Source organism: Carcharodon carcharias, chromosome 8, assembly GCF_017639515.1.
Source record: "Carcharodon carcharias isolate sCarCar2 chromosome 8, sCarCar2.pri, whole genome shotgun sequence".
NCBI classification, from domain to species: domain Eukaryota; kingdom Metazoa; phylum Chordata; class Chondrichthyes; order Lamniformes; family Lamnidae; genus Carcharodon; species Carcharodon carcharias.
In genome coordinates this window covers 157134519-157153259 of record NC_054474.1, presented here as the reverse complement: position 1 = coordinate 157153259, position 18741 = coordinate 157134519, and the positions used below count along the sequence as shown (strand labels likewise).

At 40.8% G+C, this 18741-nt stretch overlaps 1 protein-coding gene across 2 annotated transcripts in view; it reads right to left on the bottom strand.

The window, feature by feature from the left end:
* The window catches only part of LOC121281164 (kelch-like protein 20), a 40796-nt gene that overhangs the window by 6831 nt on the left and 15224 nt on the right, over nt 1–18741 (bottom strand). For both annotated transcript variants that reach the window (XM_041193898.1, XM_041193897.1), the window contains 5 exons: nt 13568–13683; nt 11466–11649; nt 8591–8734; nt 4513–4646; nt 713–921 (listed from right to left, as the gene is read on the bottom strand). In XM_041193898.1, the coding sequence (XP_041049832.1) occupies nt 713–921; nt 4513–4646; nt 8591–8734; nt 11466–11649; nt 13568–13683 (787 nt within the window). The remainder of the gene's footprint in view (nt 1–712; nt 922–4512; nt 4647–8590; nt 8735–11465; nt 11650–13567; nt 13684–18741) is intronic.

Genomic DNA, 18741 nt, shown 5'->3' with positions numbered 1-18741 from the left:
CACCTGGCGTACATCATCTGCCATGTCATGACAACCGCCCTGATTTGGAAATATACCACCATTCCTTCACTGTCACTGGGTCAAAATCCTCCCTAACAGCACTGAGTATACTTACACCACGTGGACTGCAGCAGTTCAAGAAGGCAGTATCACTGCCACCTTCTCAAGCAATTAGGGATAGGTAACAAATGCTGGCTTAGCCAGTGACACTCTCATCCCGTAAAAATGAATAAAAAAATTCTATTTTGTGATACTCCACATAAATCTTCACAGTACCATCTGTTGATTATTAGAATGGCACTCAATAAAGCACATCTATTTTCTACGGAAGATTGAAGATTTTACTTTTGATGCCAAGAGGAAATACCTTTTTCAATTTGAAGATACTGTAAAACATCAGGAATCCAAACAATGCAGGCTGCATTGATGAAGATAAATCACAATATGCTACAAATCCAATAGTTATTACACACGCACAGTTCAATCAGCGTTTGGAAGATTACACTAAATTGTAACACTCATCAACACTGCTAGCTCTAATGAAGTTACACCCAAAAATGCATCATTCTCTTGTTAGCATTTCATGTTTTATTAGATTCCACCTTGTACCGGTTAAAGCTGCAGTTCAGGGATGACATTTTTATAGTCTGTAATATGTGGTCTGCTAATTATCAAAAATATACACACATAGCTGAGCTTAGTATACACTTACGCCACTCCGTCTGGAAGTCATAGCAACCACTGGAGACCACTGATTGGCTCTAAGGTTGTATCGCTCGGCACTGCTGAGCTCAGTTGTGTCATCGCGTCCTCCAACTGCATAGATCATGTCCTGGAACACAGCACAGCCAAGATGCTTTCGTCTCGTCCCCATGGGTGAACAAGGAGACCAGCGATTCTCCTGAGGAATGAAGCGTTCAACTGAAAAGTACAAAATAATTCCATGAACCTAACCAGCTGAAGCTTGCTGCAGTGTTGGAGCAAAGCAGGTTATGTGCATATTATAATATTTGATTTTTTTTTGATAAATAAATTGAGAAAATGAAAAGTAAGGCTCTCTACAGGATAGATGCCAGGCTTTTATCAGAGAAAACTGTATATGTAGCAATATCTGGTATACTTGCAAGGTCATACAATTAAGATTAAAGTGGCTACTCACCCACTTTAGTTCCTCCATCCACCATAATCTTACAGCTCCCCTTACTCTAGCATTTTAAAACAATGATTCCATGGTTTTCACTCTACTCCCCTATCTTGGAATTTGTTTCAAGCATCGATTACTGAGAGGAACAACTTCCTGAGAATAATCGTAGATTAGCCTTTTAATAGTTTGACTGTCTCCTGATTTTATTTTTAGTCTGATTTAAAGCACCATTCCACTTTTACCTTCATTTCCTTTACATATTTATTTTCCTTTGTTTTATCCTATCTGCACACTCTAGCAGGCGTAAAAGATCTCACGGCACTATTTGAAGAGCAGAGGAGATCGCCAGATGCTTAAAAAAAAGGTGGCGTTTGATTCCAACATCCTATGTGGTTTAACACCTTGAGGGATTGAGACCATCATCTTGTTACCATAACAGAGTGATCGGGCCACTCACTTCCATTTGCCACCAGTTGAGCTGAGTTCCTCTTTTGTTCACAAGGGACAGGCAGTCTGAAGATTCCATACTGCTTTTGAGTTGCCCCATCCTTAAAGATGTGTGAATTCCCCAGATGGCTGTAAAGGCTGACATTTAATCTTCACCCAAGACCACAAAAACAGTTCAATTCGTCATTTATCTCATTGCTATGCTGCGCGAATTTGCCTTCACTTTATTCTCCAACAGGTACCAGACTTCAAAATAATTCACTGGCTGTGAAGCACTTTGGGGTGTTCAGTCATAAAAAGCACTACATAAATGCAAGGTCCATCTTTCTCTCTAGAATATCAATTCTCAGTTTCCTTCCTTCAAGACTGAAAAATCCAAATCTCGCCTGTCGTTACTCATAACACTCTCCTTCAACAGTAGGGATCACTCTCGTGACGCCTCTGAACTATTTCCAGTGCACAGATCCTTTCTTGCATCTCAATGACCCCCATAATTGGACACAGTACTCAGACTAGCATAGTACATAGTTTCAGTAGGATTTCCTCTGACTCGTAATCTGGACTTCTGGTTATATACCCATTATTCTTTCCTATGTGCAGTACTTAATACTTGTCCATATTAAATTTTATCAACCACTGTTCTACCTAATTTCATGTTTTGTTCAAATCACTTTGCTTGTTCCTCACCTGCTTGCTCAGGAATGAAGTGCCCCTCCTAGTTTGGTCTCATGCAATTGTCAAGAGTTTTTTGTTTTTAAATTAGCAATATTAGACATAATAGTTGTCATGCCCCAGTACATTATGGACTTTGTCTATACTTTTAAAAAGTGGACACAAACAAGCTATGAAAATGGCTGCTGCAAATCATGGGACCTTTGGCATTTAAGGTGCAGACAGTAACGTGTTTCAATCGAATACCTAATTAAATATGGACCTTCACAGCCATCTGAGGAAGTCACATATCTGTTTGTTTAAGGATGGGTCAACTCAAAAGGAGTACGGAATCTTCAGACTGCCTGTCTCTTTGGTTTCTTCTGAACAAAAGAGGAAATTAAATCTCAACTGGTGGCAGATGGAAGTGAGTGGCCCTATCACTGTTTTATTGTATCAAGATGCCTGTCTCAAACCCTCAAGGCGATAAACCACAATACATGATGTTAGAATCAACATAAACACCACCCTTTTTTTGGAAAAGGACTGTGAACTTGTAAAAGTCACATGATGAGGCAGCCACATTATTGACTACTTTTAAATGGGCTAGAAGCTGTTTGCAGACAATTCCACCAAAAACCATCAAACTAGTTGCAAGTAATTCAAGTAGTCAAGGCAATACAACAGCAATATCTTTTGAGTTGGAGCTCCCAGGGAGGAGGATTCCCCCAACCCATTCCAACTTCAAGTTCACCCGAGAATCAACCTCCTAGAAATTTGACTATAAGAAACTTCACAGACAGCTGAAAATCCTTTGCTTTAAGAACCTTGCACCACCTTTAAACCATTGAAACCATCCAAGAAACTATAGGCCTGCTCCTGGGAGCCAGAGATCGTAAACCAGCAACTGAGATAATTATAAACTCTTAACAGTACATTACCTTCACCTGTATCTAATCTGTGTGTGTGTCAGACAGGTCATGTTAAATTCAGGTAACTGCGAGAGATTAACTAACCTTAATTTTAAAGCTCTCAAAAACTTGCTGCTGGAATTATTTATTTGGAGTACAATTCTGAGGCTAAGAAAACACAAACCTCTTACATTCAAAGCACATGGATTACAGACAGTAACAGAACACACAAATTCTGTCTGTGACATAGTATTGATCCATGGGAACTCCACTCCACCTTGAATAAGTCCCTACTATTTTCTTCCCTTCAGTCTATTTCTAACCCTGAATCCAAATAGCTTTGACCTCTATACAGTAGCCCTCAATGTGGAGTTTTGTTGAATGCTTTTTGGCAGTCTAGATGCACTATAATCATAAAGCTTTCCACAGTCCACCACAAGTCAAATAACAAAAGTATTTTCTAAATAAGCAAATACAAAAGCTTTTAAAAAAAATGATCACAAACATTTATTACAATGCAAACAAAATAATCTTGCACAATAAAAACAAAATAGTGTTGGAAATACTTAGGTCAGGCGAGAGAGAGAAACAGAGATAATAATTAAGGTTGATAACCTTTCATCAGAACAGTTCTCATGAAAGATCACGGACCTGAAATGTTAAGTCTTGTTTCTCTCCAGTTGCTGGCTAATCTGCTGAGCATTTCTGGCACTTTTTATTTTTATTTCAGATTCCCAGCATCTACAGTAGTTTGCTTTTAAAATAATCTTGCAGTTCCCCTTCTTCCCCATAAATGTTGTCATAGCTGCAATCTACTATGTTCAATGAATATTGAACTGGGAAGAAAAGGGCAATTCCCCCCACCCCCAAGTGACAGCTTTAACCTAATGTACATCAAAACAAAATTACAGTTACTGAGAGTCTCACTAAGAATGTATCTCCAGGACTGACGTTCCAAACTAGCCCAATCTCCCCACTGTGAGGAGGACCCAGCAGAGAATGAATTTGGAAAGCTCGAACCCAATTAGCAATAGGTCCAAAACATTGGCACAAAACTGGCCATAATTTGCCAATTTAATAATAATTGTCAATCTCATTTTGAGGATGGATGGTACGAGTGATTAAAAGTGACAGATGCAACCAGTTTAGCTTTAAGGCTACAGACACATTGCGATTGTGTACATGGAGATTTGCACTGCCTAATCTGAAAAAACAACAATCCATGTTTAAAAAAGAAAATTCTAATCTAGCATACACCATCTCTCATACTGATGAGAGAAAGATTAAAGTGAAGATCAGTCTGAAGCACACCTATTGTTGTAACTAATCTCCTAATGATTCTGGTTCCACGTACATTACCTGTATTTAGTGGAGATGTTCCATCAGAGCCCCCGATAGCATAGAGATGTCCACCAAGGACTGCCACAGCTACCCCGAGGCGCCGAGTGCTCATCGGGGCTACTCTCATCCACTTATTTTCCTTAGGATCAAACCTGGAAAAATAATAAATGTGTTACAAACTTGATTCTCTCTAATCCTGTAAACATACCTCCTATCAATCCTTTAAACAGCAAGTGTCAGATTAAGTACCATATATATTCATGTAAAAGTTGAATATTTGAGACCACCTCTTTAGGCCAAAAAAATCATGGGTCGACACAGGTAATGTTTTTGAGGGATCAATGTGTGCTTGATTTAGGCCCAAGTAAAATCCAAAAACGATAGTCACAATGGAATAAAGTAACCACCAACAACACTAAATTTCATGTTAAATTATCTAACATTATTCATTCATTTTCTAACATTACGAACTATGTACATTTACAATAAAATTGAACTAACATCTCCAGAATTATCTTTTGGTTCTGAAACTTTTGGGCGTTGATCCCTGCAAAACTAATGTTGACTTATGACCAAATGAAATATATGAAAATGATGGGTTTTTTTTAAAGACCAAAAATTATAGGGTTGACTTTTACATGAGACTGACTTTTAAATGAGTATATATGGAAACCCCCACCTCCTTTGCATTTTCTGCTAATGTTCTCCTCTACGTTAAAGGATTTATTTCTCAAGTTTCTGATTGCTTCCTGATACCTTGTCCAAGTGTTTAACTTTCACATACGAACCTGAACAGTAAGCACTGGCAAGTACGTCGATGCGAGGAGCATCACAGTCATGTACGATCAGGTCCACACCCAGCAGTCACACGCTAGTAATGTGGTATGGGTCACTGGATAATGAATGATCGGGAGTAAGACCTTATCTGATTTCCTCTGTCCTAGCCTGGGACTCTGAAGTCAATTGTAACATTAATGCCATAAGATAAAAGCAAAAAACTGTGGATGATGGAAATCCAAAACAAAAACAAAAATACTGGAAAAACTCAGCAGGTCTGGCAGCATCTGTGGAGAGGAACACAGTTAACGTTTCGAGTCCGAATGACCCTTCAACAGAATAGAGGTGAAATATAAGCTGGTTTAAGGGGGGGGTGGGACAAGTAGAGCTGGATAGAGGGCCAGTGATAGGTGGAAATAACCAAAAGATCTCACAGACAAAAGGACAAAGAGGTGTTGAAGGTGGTGATATTATCTAAGGAATGTGCTAATTAAGGGTAGAAAGCAGGACAAGCAAGGTACAGATAGCCTTAGTGAGGGTGGGGTGGGGTGGGGTGAAGGAATCAATAAAGGCTAAAAGGTAGAGATAAAACAATGGATGGAAATACATTTAAAAATAATGGAAGTAGGTGGGAAAAGAAAAATCTATATAAATTATTGGAAAAAAAAAGGGGGGGGGGCAAAATCGGAAAAGGGTTGGGGATGGGGGAGAGAGTTCATGATCTAAAATTGTTGAACTCAATATTCAGTCCGGAAGGCTGTTAAGTGCCTAGTTGGAAGATGAGGTGCTGTTCCTCCAGTGTGCGTTGGGCTTCACTGGAACAATGCAGCTAGCCAAGGATGGACATGTGGGCATTAGAGCAGGGTGGAGTGTTGAAATGGCAAGCGACAGGGAGGTCTGGGTAATGCTTGTGGACAGACTGAAGGTGTTCTGCAAAGTGGTCACCCAGTCTGCGTTTGGTCTCTCCAATGTAGAGGAAACTGCATTGGGGGCAACGAATGCAGTAGACTAAATTGAGGGAAGTGCAAGTGAAATGCTGCTTCACTTGAAAGGAGTGTTTGGGCCCTTGGACGGTGAGGAGAGGGGAAGTAAAGGGGCAGGTGTTGCAACTTCTGCGGTTGCATGGGAAGGTGCAGTGGGAGGGGGGGTTGAGGTGTAGGGGGTAATGGATGAGTGGACCAGGGTGTCCCTGCGGAATGCCGCCGTGGGAGTGAAGGGAAGATGTGTTTGGTGGTGGCATCATGCTGGAGTTGGCGGAAATGGCAGAGGATGATCTTTTGAATGCGGAGGCAGGTGGGGTGATAAGTGAGGACAAGTGGGACCCTATCATGTTTCTGGGGGGGAGAAGAAGGTGTGAGGGCAGATGCACGGGAGATGGGCTGGACACGGTTGAGGGCCCTGTCAACCATAATGCCACCTGCTGAGATAAGCTAACCAAATACAGACCCAATTGTTAAGCTCGTTTGTATAGTTCAGCTATTGATAAGCCAGAAGAACTTCTAGTATTACTTTTAAGAGAAATTAAAATATGCTCATTAACGTCTTCCTGTTTATTGGTTTAAACTGCATAGGTTTCAGTTCAGCTGTAAGTAATCCATGCTTTGCCTCCAAGTGCGGAGAGGTAGAGGCTCATGCTGGCCTGCATCTTCGGGATTTCCAAATTGCGCAGTGGGTGTTGCCGGGAATTAACTGGATAGAACTACAGTTTGTTCAGTTAGGTTCACCGGATTACAGAATTATCTTAAATTCAGTGGGAAGAATCCTAGCATCTACTGACAGTTCTATCTCTCCAGATCCCATTAATGAAACAGGCTGCTGCTTTGTGGTATTGTAAATTTACATGGCTCAGGTATTGGATTACCAAAGTGTCACAGAAGGTTCACTCGCTTCCAATGGTCCATCACCAATGTATCTAAAGAAGCCCCAAACAGAAAAAAATCCAAAATTTTCCTTCTCTTTTCCATCCTCCACCCACTAGGGAGAACAGATTAATGCCCAATTACTGACTAAAGGACAAGGTGTAAGTTTCAACCCTTACAAGGTGAACTCAGACCAGGAAGCCATGTGTTGAACAGCACAGCTCACCATCAAGCGCACAGCCACAAATTTCCTGACAGCACCATAACCCATTAAATAGTGACTCAATTTGGAGGTGCAGAGGTTCAGCAGCCTCTTTACTCAATCAAGATAGATATCATATGAACCTACAAATTAGGAGTAGGCCACTCAGCCCCTCAAGCCTGCTAATGCCATTCAATAAGATCATAGCTGATCTGACTGCACTCTAGCTCCACATTCCCATCTACCCCAATAACCTTTCATCCCCTTGCATATCAAAAATCTATCTAGCCCTGCCTTAAGAATGTTCAAAGACTCTGCTTCCACTTTTGAGGAAGAGAGTTCCAAAGACTCACCACCATTTCAGAGAAAAAAATTCTCAACTCTGTCCCAAATGGGCAACCCTTAATTTTTAAACAGTGACCTCTAGTTCTCTATTCTCCCACGAGAGGAACCATCTTTCGACATCCAACCTGTCAAGATCCCTCAGGATCTTACATGTTTCAATCAAGTAGTCAAATCTTGGATAATTGAGGTGTTCTCATACCCAGACTTCAGACAGCAAATCATAGTAGCTGTCTTATCAAGGTACAGCATTCTCACCAACTGCCTTCAGCATGTTGAAAGGCTCTGTGCAGGACAGTTTGAAATATCTGTCACCTTGATATGTCCATGTCCCATGCTGTATACCAGACTTACCCTCACCAATTACTTAAGACATGAAAAGCTCTGGCAGATGCAGCTGTTGACTGTCTTCCCCTCTAAGCCAAAGCTCTGCCTGTAACCATTCCCCATACGTATGCAAAGACTTTGGTTCTCACAGCTCAAGGCTGTTTGTGTTCCATCAAAGCCCCCTCTTTATCTATTGTATGTCTTCCCATGTCTGGACTAAAACCATCTGCCCCCTCCCTATGTGAGAGGGGAGTATACCTAATCTAATTTATGTCCTTTCTTGTGTCTCCAGTCCGACTCTCAAGGCTATGCAATGATCATCTGGTAATCTTCAACTCTTAATATGTTTAGCAGCCATGTCTGCCTGGAGATTTTAAGTATTCTTCAGTAAATTCTTAGTGTTCTCTTTTAGCATTTTTAATTTCCCCCTAACAATCTTCTGCATGGATTGCAGGATACTCTTCCTCTGCACAGTTAGAAATGCTAAACCAGGAAAGAGAACCAAGCAGACATAGGTCTCATGTGCTTCAAGAGTAACCTGCACTAGGTCATTTCTGTCACGGAGACTAAAGCATCCTTCATCACTTACCTTTCGACAATGTTAAGGCAGGACACTCCATCCTGTCCTCCAACAGCATACAGGTACCCTCCCAGCACTGCTACCCCCACACTGGTTCTGCATGTGCTGGTCGGTGCTACGTCACTACTCCATTGATTTGTCTTCGGGTCATACCTTAGCAACAGAAATAATTGACAAGTTAAAAGTTAAGGGCACGTCAGAGAAACAGAAAATTCTGACACTCATCATTGTTCCAAAGACATTTGTAACCGTGACAAAATGGCACAGTTTTCTCCTGATCTAGCCTCAAGCTGTTGCATGGGGAGGAATTGAGCTGGTCACTGGGGAATGGAGCTTACGATAGGGGCCAAAGACAGTGGCTTTGGCCTTCCCAATACTCAAATGGAGGAAACTTCTGTTCGGCCAGTACTGGTCGGCAGGCAAGCAACGTGAGCAGAGACAGTAGAGCTAGTGAAGTAAAGTTGGGTATGCTCAGCATGCATGTGATCACCACAATGTACACAAGATTAAAAATTCAGCAAAAAGGTGGGGGGGGGGAAAAGAGAAAAAATTAAGTTTGTCAAGCATAAAACCAAAAGAATGTTCAGTTTCTTTTCTCTATCGGCGGTGAGATAACAACTGTTGCCTTGACAAGAACAACTGCCTAGGCTTTGCAACACCTGTCAAAACAACTGAAAGGACTAAGCAACTAGTTTAGAACTGATCAAATCATAGTGCAGAAAGAATACATATGTTAGGGCTGAAATTTAATAGCAGCTGAATTACAATACTAGGAGATTGGTCAGTTTTGTTAGCATTTCAGCCACTGTTGCAGTTCTCTTATTGGGGTTAATAACTGGATCTTGGAGGCATCTTAGTAATACATCTTTCAATTTTCATATTTGTCATTCTACTCACCAATCCCGATCATATTCTGAATAGAATTAGTGTAGAAAGAATAGTTGCTATAAAAGGCCTCCCTGTATCAACTAACAAATCTTAAATCTCAAATTTAATTTGTTCCCATGAATAGCAGTTCTTTCTCTCCAAGTGTTATGAAACCTTACATTTCTTTCCTGGTCTCACAAAATCAAGCTCGTACAGATGCACATAACTATACAGAATGATAACTTAGGGTAGAAACAAGTCCCAAGACTGACAAATTTTGAAGACCATCACGTTTTAATAAAGTTACCACAAAGTACATTAACGGAGTCTGGGAACATGGGGCAGGTTTTTCCGGTCGGCGAGTGGGTCCCACCCTGCCCTGCCCACTGACGCGTAAAATGGGGATACATCGGGTGTGCGTCCCAACATCACCCCGTGTCAGTTAGATTTTCAGTTTGGCAGCTGAAATGTCAATGGCCTATTAAGGCCATTAAAAAAAACTAATTAATTGATTGATGGACGTGTCTGTCCAACCTGGTGGACAGGGCGGGAGCCCAGGTGGGCCTCGGAAAAAGCATGAAACCTTGTCCACGGGTGGGATGAGGTTTCATGAGGGTTTTTAAAATTTTAACAAATGTTTCAATAAAAGTTATGGACATGTCCCAACTCATGTGACAGCGTCACAAGGGGACATGGCTGGGAAATTTTTTTTTTATTACCCAAAATTCAACTTTTACATCGGAGCCGATCTCCCTGAGGGAATTTTGTCTCAAGGAGATCTGTGTGCTCTTTTGTGCGCATTGCGCGAAAGAGCGCACTCCCGGCTGAGGTAATCCTCCCCTCCCCTCCCCGCCCAGGGAGCGTATGGCGCTTCCTGGCGGATGTCACGCTGGGCAGGCCTTTATTGGCCCACCCACATAAAATGGTAACGTGCCTCTGCCTGGGGCTGCCGATTGGAGGCCCACTCGCCGCACTCCTCCCTCCTCCTCCCGCACCCCTCTCCCCCCGGCCCCCAACTCCTCCTCCTCCTCCTCTCCACCACCCCCACCCACACCCAGGAACAGGAGTAGGCTGTTCAGCCTGTCAGCCTGCTCCACTTTTCAATTAGATCATGGCTGATCGTATAATTAAAATTAACTGACGTCTGATCAGTTCTTTTTCAACATCAGATATGCTAGCAGCTGCTGATACTCTATGAGCAGCAGTCAACACATTCACACAGCTCTGCCTCTGCTTTTAACAAAGCAGAAAGTGGGGTAGGAATGGATATGGCTGAATGTGCTAATCATAGTAACACTTAGATAAGTTGATCTCAAATATCCAATGAACTCCAAATACATTTCAGTTTTATATATGCGCTCTAGTACTTTATAGGTTCAGATGCTGGGTACATAGAAAGGAACAGCTTCAGTGTTTAGAAGGCCATAGGCCATTGACAGTTCGGCTGCGTGCCCGCCAAAGTGGGAGTTTGGTGAATGGAATCCCACCTGACTCGAGGGCAGGTTCTGAAATCAATGCAATGGGTGAAAAGATTAATATGACGGCACCATCAGCCCTCAATCTAAAACTTCCCAATTATTTTGGTATAGTAATGTCAGCCTTGGCTCAAAAAATTGAATTCCCACTCTTCTCTTCCCCCAAAGGCATAACAGTTGCAGAAGTGAAATTCATGAGCACTGACTGCCATTTAATACTATGTTACATGACCAATTTTCATTGTTGAGCCGAGACAGTAGGCAGCAGGTTAATTAACCTAACTTTCTAGTATGGGTCAATAGAGTGATAAGAAACAAAACCCCTAGCTGATATTTCCTCTACTTAACCCAGGTTACTGTGTCCAACTGGCATCTCTACCGTTGCCAGACTGATATCAACGAACTGATTGTCTGCCTTACAGGCCTCAGTCCCATAAAGACCATACTGCACTGCTCCATTGTTGTAACTCAAGAGACAATTATCAATCTTTTGTTTCTTCATCAAACAAAAATAGTTAATTTCGCAAAACCTCTGAATTTACCTTTCAACACTGTTCAGGTAGGAAGACCCATCATGACCCCCAACTGCATACAAAAGGTCATCAAGAACTGCTACACCAACACCACATCTGCGTTTGGACATCGATGCCATCATCCGCCATTCATGTGCTTGAGGGTCATAGCGTTCTACACTAGAGATTGCATCACCACTGCACCAACCACCAACTATGAAAGGGGAAAAAATAAAAGTTAATGAGTATGATTTTTAAAAATTCAATATTCAACAAGGTCTCATCAGCCTTGATCTCACTGAATGCTGGAGCAGGCTTGAGGGACTGAATGGCCTAATCCTGTTCCAATGTCTCTGTGCACACAAAACCATGCTGCTGTTTATTTTTTTTTAATCCATTTACGGGATGTGGGCTTCGCTGACTAGGCCAGCATTTATTGCCCATCCTTTATACTGGGGGAGGCCTTGTTGGAAACGTGCAAGAGACCCAAACCATTATGGTAGCTTTATTCCACTCAATACAGGGTCAAAATTTTATTAATCAATAAACCGATCAGATAATACTACATCAATGCAAGAAACTGTTGTGCCCAGAACAACAACTCAAAGGGCAGGATTTTCCCCCTGTCGGGGGCGAAGTTGAACTGCAGCCGATCAGCGCCCCCAATTGGGGGCGTGGCGCCATTTTATGTGGACAGGCCAATTAAGGCCCGCCCAGCGCGGCATCCGTACGGAAGCACTGTGCGCTCCCTGTGCAGGCAGAGGGGAGAGAATCCCTCAGCCAAGTGTGCGCTCTTCGCTAAGTGCTGGCTCAGGGAGATTGGCTGTTAGGTCACAAATATTAGAGATAGAAAAAAAATTTCCTTACGTGTCCCCTCATGTGACACTGACATGAGTTGGGACATGTCCATAATTTTAAAAAAAAACTTTAATAAAATTTTTTAAAACCTACATGAAACCCTCATCCCACCTGTGGATGAGGTTTCATGCTTCTTCTAATTCCCGCCAGGGCTCCTGGCCTGCCCACCAACCTTAAGGTTGGACGGGCAGGTCCATTAATTAGCTAAATGACTCTGTCAATGGCCTCAATTGGCCATTGACAAGTCGGCGGGCACACAGCTAATTTAAATGGGGTGCGGTGACGTCGGGAGTTCCACCCGACGTCACCGTGCGTCATTTTACAAGTCGGCGAGCGGGCCCTGCCCCCCGGCGGGAATATCCTGCCCAAAACATGATTTATAGTTTCAAGTTGCCATTTTAATTTTCTCCACTATGTCATTTGTGGTACAGAGACATTCATATGCATTATGACAACACGACTAAAGAACTACAACATACAAAAATGCAATGATATGAAATCAGAGAAAGACACTTTAGAGTGCAAATTCAGGGTCATTATTACTGACAGTTGTAATGATGAGAAACCCATTAGTGTTCACCCTCATTTCTGCATAAAACTAACAGCAACTTTCTGCAATTAATGCAGAAATCCATAAGTTGCTGTCAATGATTCCCTGCTTCTTCAGAGATGCAATCAGCATGGAATCTGCAATTTGACATGAGTTTCAACTTCTTACACATTTTCTTTGCTGTAAAAACAATTTAATAAATTAAGCCTTGCTGAATAAAATGTAACCAGGTTTTTAACAGTGTACTAAGTCACTATTACTTTTGAATAACCCCTCTGGCCCTGAAAACTAATTTTAGAAGTCTGGTGTGTTATTCCCTCCATTGAAATGCTACATTTTTAAAAAAAATCTGTGAAGTTGATGATATTTCAGTTTCTTCCTTAATCCCATATGTATACCCCAATTTTTATTCTGTTCTCTGTAAAGTGATTAAAAAAGTGAATGTTAATCAGTGCTTTTACTTTCTGGTTTGCTGTCTATGATAATTCTGCAATCTGATTGGCTACTCAGTCTGCTTGATGACTTCACTCCTCCTGAACGCCAAAGATTCTTTATAGATGGTGTTTGAATGAAACTGATGTCATGGAGCTCAGTAATTCATTGTGGGTAGCTTTCTTTGAGGTCAGTAGTGAGTGCTATCCTTTCACTGTTGACCTTAAAATCCAGGCTGTTAGAACTTCAGCAACAGGTTAGGGATTTAAAAGAAATCATTGCACTCACTCACCAGCAAAAAGCACCTCCCCACATCGGATGGGCTTGCGTGGTCGTGTTCGGGGACCCTGCATTAGAGGTCTCTCCTGTGGCAAAAGGAGATAATTTTTTGCCTCATCCAAGAGATCTCTGAAAAACATTGGGGAGAAAAAAAAAAACTGATGGTTATAATTGGAAACACTTAAACACAGGATTAATGATTATAGTGTAGAGCAGACAAGAAAACATGCTACACTTGGAATGCAGGCATTAAAGTACATGACTAAAAATATTTGGTGAAGAAGATTGAAGTTTCACAGTTTTGGGCAAATTACTCCTGAATTTTCAAATAATTTTGGAAGTGAAACACAAATTTGCTAGTCCAAACAGATCATCTATCTGATACAGAGCAATGTTCACCAGTCCTGAAGAGATGGGAAAGACCTGGCAGAGTTATGATATATTGGAGATCCTTTGTAGTGCCACCTCTAATCCAGCATTCTTTCATATCAGAAATATTAGAGTTTCTGGAGTTTGCAAATGATAATTTGTATACAGAATGTAAGTGATAAGTGGATTGCAAGGATCTATTTGTCTTAAGCCTGGAGTAGTTTTTGGCAAACAGCAGTAGCTAAGGAACAGCAAAATTTTAGGACTGAGATGAGGAGAAATTACTTCACTCAAAGGGTTGTGAATCTTTGGAACACCCTACCCCAGAGGATTGTGTATGCTCCATTGTTGAATACATTTAAGGCTGGGATAGGCAGATTTTTGGTCTCTCAGGGAATCAAGGTAAAAGGGGAGCAGGTAGGAAAATGGAATTGAAGCCCAGGATCAGCATGATCACAGTGAATGGCGGAGCAGGCTCAGTGGGTCACACGGTCTCCTCTTGCTCCTGTTTCTTGTGTTCTGTGTACGGTGGATGCTGGAAATCTGAAACAAAAACAGGAAATGCTGGAAATACTCAGCAGGTCTGGAAAGCATATGTGGAAAGAGAAACAGAGTTAACATTTCAGGTCAAGGACCTTCAGAACTGGAGAAAGATAGAAATGCAATACTTTTTGTGCAAGTGAAAGTGGGGGAGAAGGGGGAGGAAGAATAAAAACGAAGGTCTTTGATGGGGTAGCGGCAGGGAGAGATTAAATGATAAAAGATTTCATGGTACAAACGACAGCAGGAGTGGTAATGGTTGTAGTAAAGAAACAAAAGATTTGACTGGATTGGGTGTGAATAGCAGAATAATGAACAGCTGTGTCTGAAAGCAAAAACATGTAAAAAAAAAAGATTAACACCAGCTGATGCAAAACAAAAACAGTAACAAAATGGGGGACAGAGTTTATGGTCTGAGCTAAGCACTAGCTAAACAACAAAACTTGAACGGGAACATTTTCAACAATGTTGATAATGACATTGTTGCATTTACATTGAAAACCTTTGGCACTGAGCTGGTTCAGAAATAAAGTATCTGAAGAAGTCATTATTTTGTCATTGAACACCAATAATGTGGGCAAAAAGGGAAATTGCACCTTTAAATCAAGGATAGCACAACTTATGTCTTAAATAGCTATGAAGTAATTGTGGGGAAATTATTTAGGATCCAAACTATATTTATTCATGGAAATTGAACACAACTATATCAAAATCGACATTCTTCAAAGGAGGGATGGTACTCCCCAATGGTGAATTACAACCAAATGATGGCCCTTCAAAAAAAAAATGATTGAGCAGGGGCAGAATTAAAAAACTTTAATGACAGAAATCAATTAATGTTATACACAGACATACAATTGCTGAAATATATTTTATGGTCCATTCAAGAGGCAAAAATGAACATTTTACTGATACTAGCTAATACTTATTCCAAGCAAGAAAACTCGCTGCAGCAATTAAACACTGAGCATTTAATACGGCTGGGGAAAAGCATTTTTGCCCATTTCACAACACATCGATTGCAAATAATTTCAAATAAAAAAACTCCCCGCAACGTAACTGACTATCCAAAATTGCGGAAGTATGAGCTTCCCAATTTGTACGCACAAACATTTTGTTCTTTAGCCATCTTTCAACGATGTCCATGTTCACCTGCCTGTCCAGTGCTGAGGAATAGGATTGGGCTGTCACACCACTCGATAAATTAATTCAAAACAAGACTGTTAAAATAACGTTAAAACTTCCAATGCCCGTCATTATCAAACAGAATTTAAGAATAATCAAAATATTTTTACACAATAGCATGCAAGTAAATGTATCTAGAGTAAGCAGTGCTTCCTGTAAAGAAATCTTTAGTTAAAGAAGCAATTCTTTGAGGAAAAAGATTGCAAATAAATTGGAGTTTTACAATACTCACATCTCAGATTTGTATAATTAGTTTTGCAAGTTAAAGCCATGTCTTTCATTATAAATGAGGCATTGTGCATTTTATGTATTTTTTAATTGAAACCATGAAGTATACATTTACTCTAATTTAGCAGTTTGTCAATGAAATGCTGGTGTTCCACTCAACCTACTTATATAGTTGTCTGAACAGACCGAATGGAATATTTATGCCTTGCCTATAAAAATTACGACATGGATAGAGTGACCATGAAAACTGCACCAAAGGTCACATGCCTAAAAAAACATTTCAGGTAATTAATACCACACAGTTTTGAAACTATATTTGAAACCAAGAAAAAGGCATTTACAAATAAAGTAAGGTTTAGAAAACACAGCAATATAAAAGTGGGCTCCAACTGGTGGGCCAAACCCACGTCAATTACATTAAATTCTGCCCCGATCTCAATTTGAAAGATTACTTACATGCACAACTGCACAAATGCATGATGCCCTCCAGAAAACATTATTAGGGATGTCCCACCGCATAGCTTGGGTTTGAAGTAGCAAAGTCTCAGTGCCAGCAGCAAGGAGGGCAGCAATTCAAAAAGGAAGCTTTCAATATTGCTCATGTTCTTAGGAACAAGAACGTAGGAGCAGGAGACAGAGGTGAAATATCTTAAATTGCTAGAATCTTTGTTCCATTGCCCACATGGAAAAATCCAGTTTTTAAAATATTTGACTTTTAAAAAAAAATACAGCGAAGAGATCATAGAAAAACGGGAGGACAGGAGAGAAGCAGCAAGTTCCAAATGTACATTGACTTAAATCCCTATAATGCAGTTAACCATTAACAACACTGGAAAACACCATAGTAAATGCACTACCTTCTTATGAAAAAAGTTACCTAGAGAGGTATCCATTTAAAAATACAAAATTAAAACAAAAATAATGAAAAGGTAACAAATTAGATTTGCAAGTGCAAGATCTTAACTCTAAAGAGGCTGGAATAATGAACTTCTTGCACATGCAGACAGACACAGATGGATCTTATTATTGATGACAAATGCAGATATAAAATGTGCATGTATTATGTAGAGGTGATGGCAATAAATACTCTTGGCATGGAGTGCTGAAGCCAAGAAGGCAACTGAAAAGCTTCCTGGGGAGGCAGTAGCAAATAAAAAATGATAATAATTTGACCCTAATTTTTTCTTTTAGAAAAATCTCCGCGCATCTCCGTTCTTGTCTCAGCGCCATCGATAAACACATGAATAAAAGAAATATGGAATGACAGCTTTGGAACACCAAGCTGCACTTTCAGCCTAAACGTTGACATTTACAATCTAAATTCTAGCTCTGACCACAGGCTTCTACCAATCAGTAGAGGACTGCATAGATCAAGTATCTCAAGCATGTCTATAGAAAGGAAATAGCAGCCAATGTCAAAACACTCATAAAATTCTGGAAACTGCAGTAGTAAACAGATTTTACACACATGAATATAATTAGACTGAACCATTATTATGCAGTTAAGATTTTTTTTTCCAAAAATGCATCAGTTATGCCATGCTGACAGTTATTCCAAATTAGACATAACATTTAACTCAAAATCACTGCACTAAAAGTAATGCATTGCTGTAAATATTTAGAGACCTACGAGCTAGGGTGCACATAAAACTGTTATGGATGGAGGGGGAGGAAGAGGGTAAATTGGTAAGTTACTTACCTCTTCTGAAAAGCTTAAGTTGGAGATTTAAAAGTATTTCGCAAGGGGTGAATGTTATTAAATGCATTGCGACTGAAAACTGATGTTTCATGAAGGGAAAACTTTGGATCGCCAGTGAGCTGACTTCTTTTAGAATGCCAGTCAGTAATTCCATGTATTTAAAGCAAAAAAAATCCTTCTAGATCTTCAATGTAAGCTACCCTGTTGCTTGGGGACTGCAATTTTCCAGCAATGGTGCACAGTACAGCAAGTTTCAAGTGAAACATCAGTCTTTGATGATAAACACCAAGCACATTGCTAGAGCATAGAACATCCAGAGTCATATTTCAGCTGAGCGCTTATTTTTCTAACACACAAACACCGTGTTGAGTGCTGGTATGGCAATTTGTGCTGGAACTGACGACAAGTCCGTTATAGATAGCCTCTGGAAAGTATTAACTTTTTAGCATTTTGCCATTGGTATTCTGTCCAAATTAGAATTTTTCAAAATTAAGTAAAAGAAAAATGAAAAAGTAAAAGTAAAAGAGTTAAAGTTTATATTTTTATTTGGAGGGGAGTGAACAGCTTTAAACATATGGGGCTGAATATTGCTGTTGGCGTGCAGAGGCAGGCCCGACACACGCGATGCACAAAACGACGCACATCATTTAGATCTTTCGCTCGGTGGGTGTGCGCCGGAGGCAGCTGCGCACTAGCCGAGCTGTCAATGGCCTATTAAGGCCATTAAAAAACCAATTAAAGTTGTTACCAACGTTAAGGTTGGTGGGCAGGTGAAGAGCCCAAGCTGCCTTCCCGTTTTTCAGGAAACCTCATCCATGGGCGGGATGAGCTTTCCTGAAGGTTTAATAAAATATTTAAATAAATATTGCTAACTGTACAAACATGTCCCAGCTCATGTGACACTGTCACATGAGGGGACATGTTTAAATAATTTTTCAGATCCTTTAGTGAAGATTTCCATTACCAACTTAATTCCCAAGGCAGCTCCGTGCCTCAGGGAGATTGCTGTATTCTTTCGCACGCAGGCCCCGACTCTCCCTCCTCCCCCCGCCCGCACAGGTAGCGGGCCTTAATTGGCCTGCTCACGTAAAATGCTGGCGCGCAGCCGATCGTGGGCGGCAATCGGCTCAGTGCTTGCCCAACACAGTAAGTTTCTGGCCATTGAG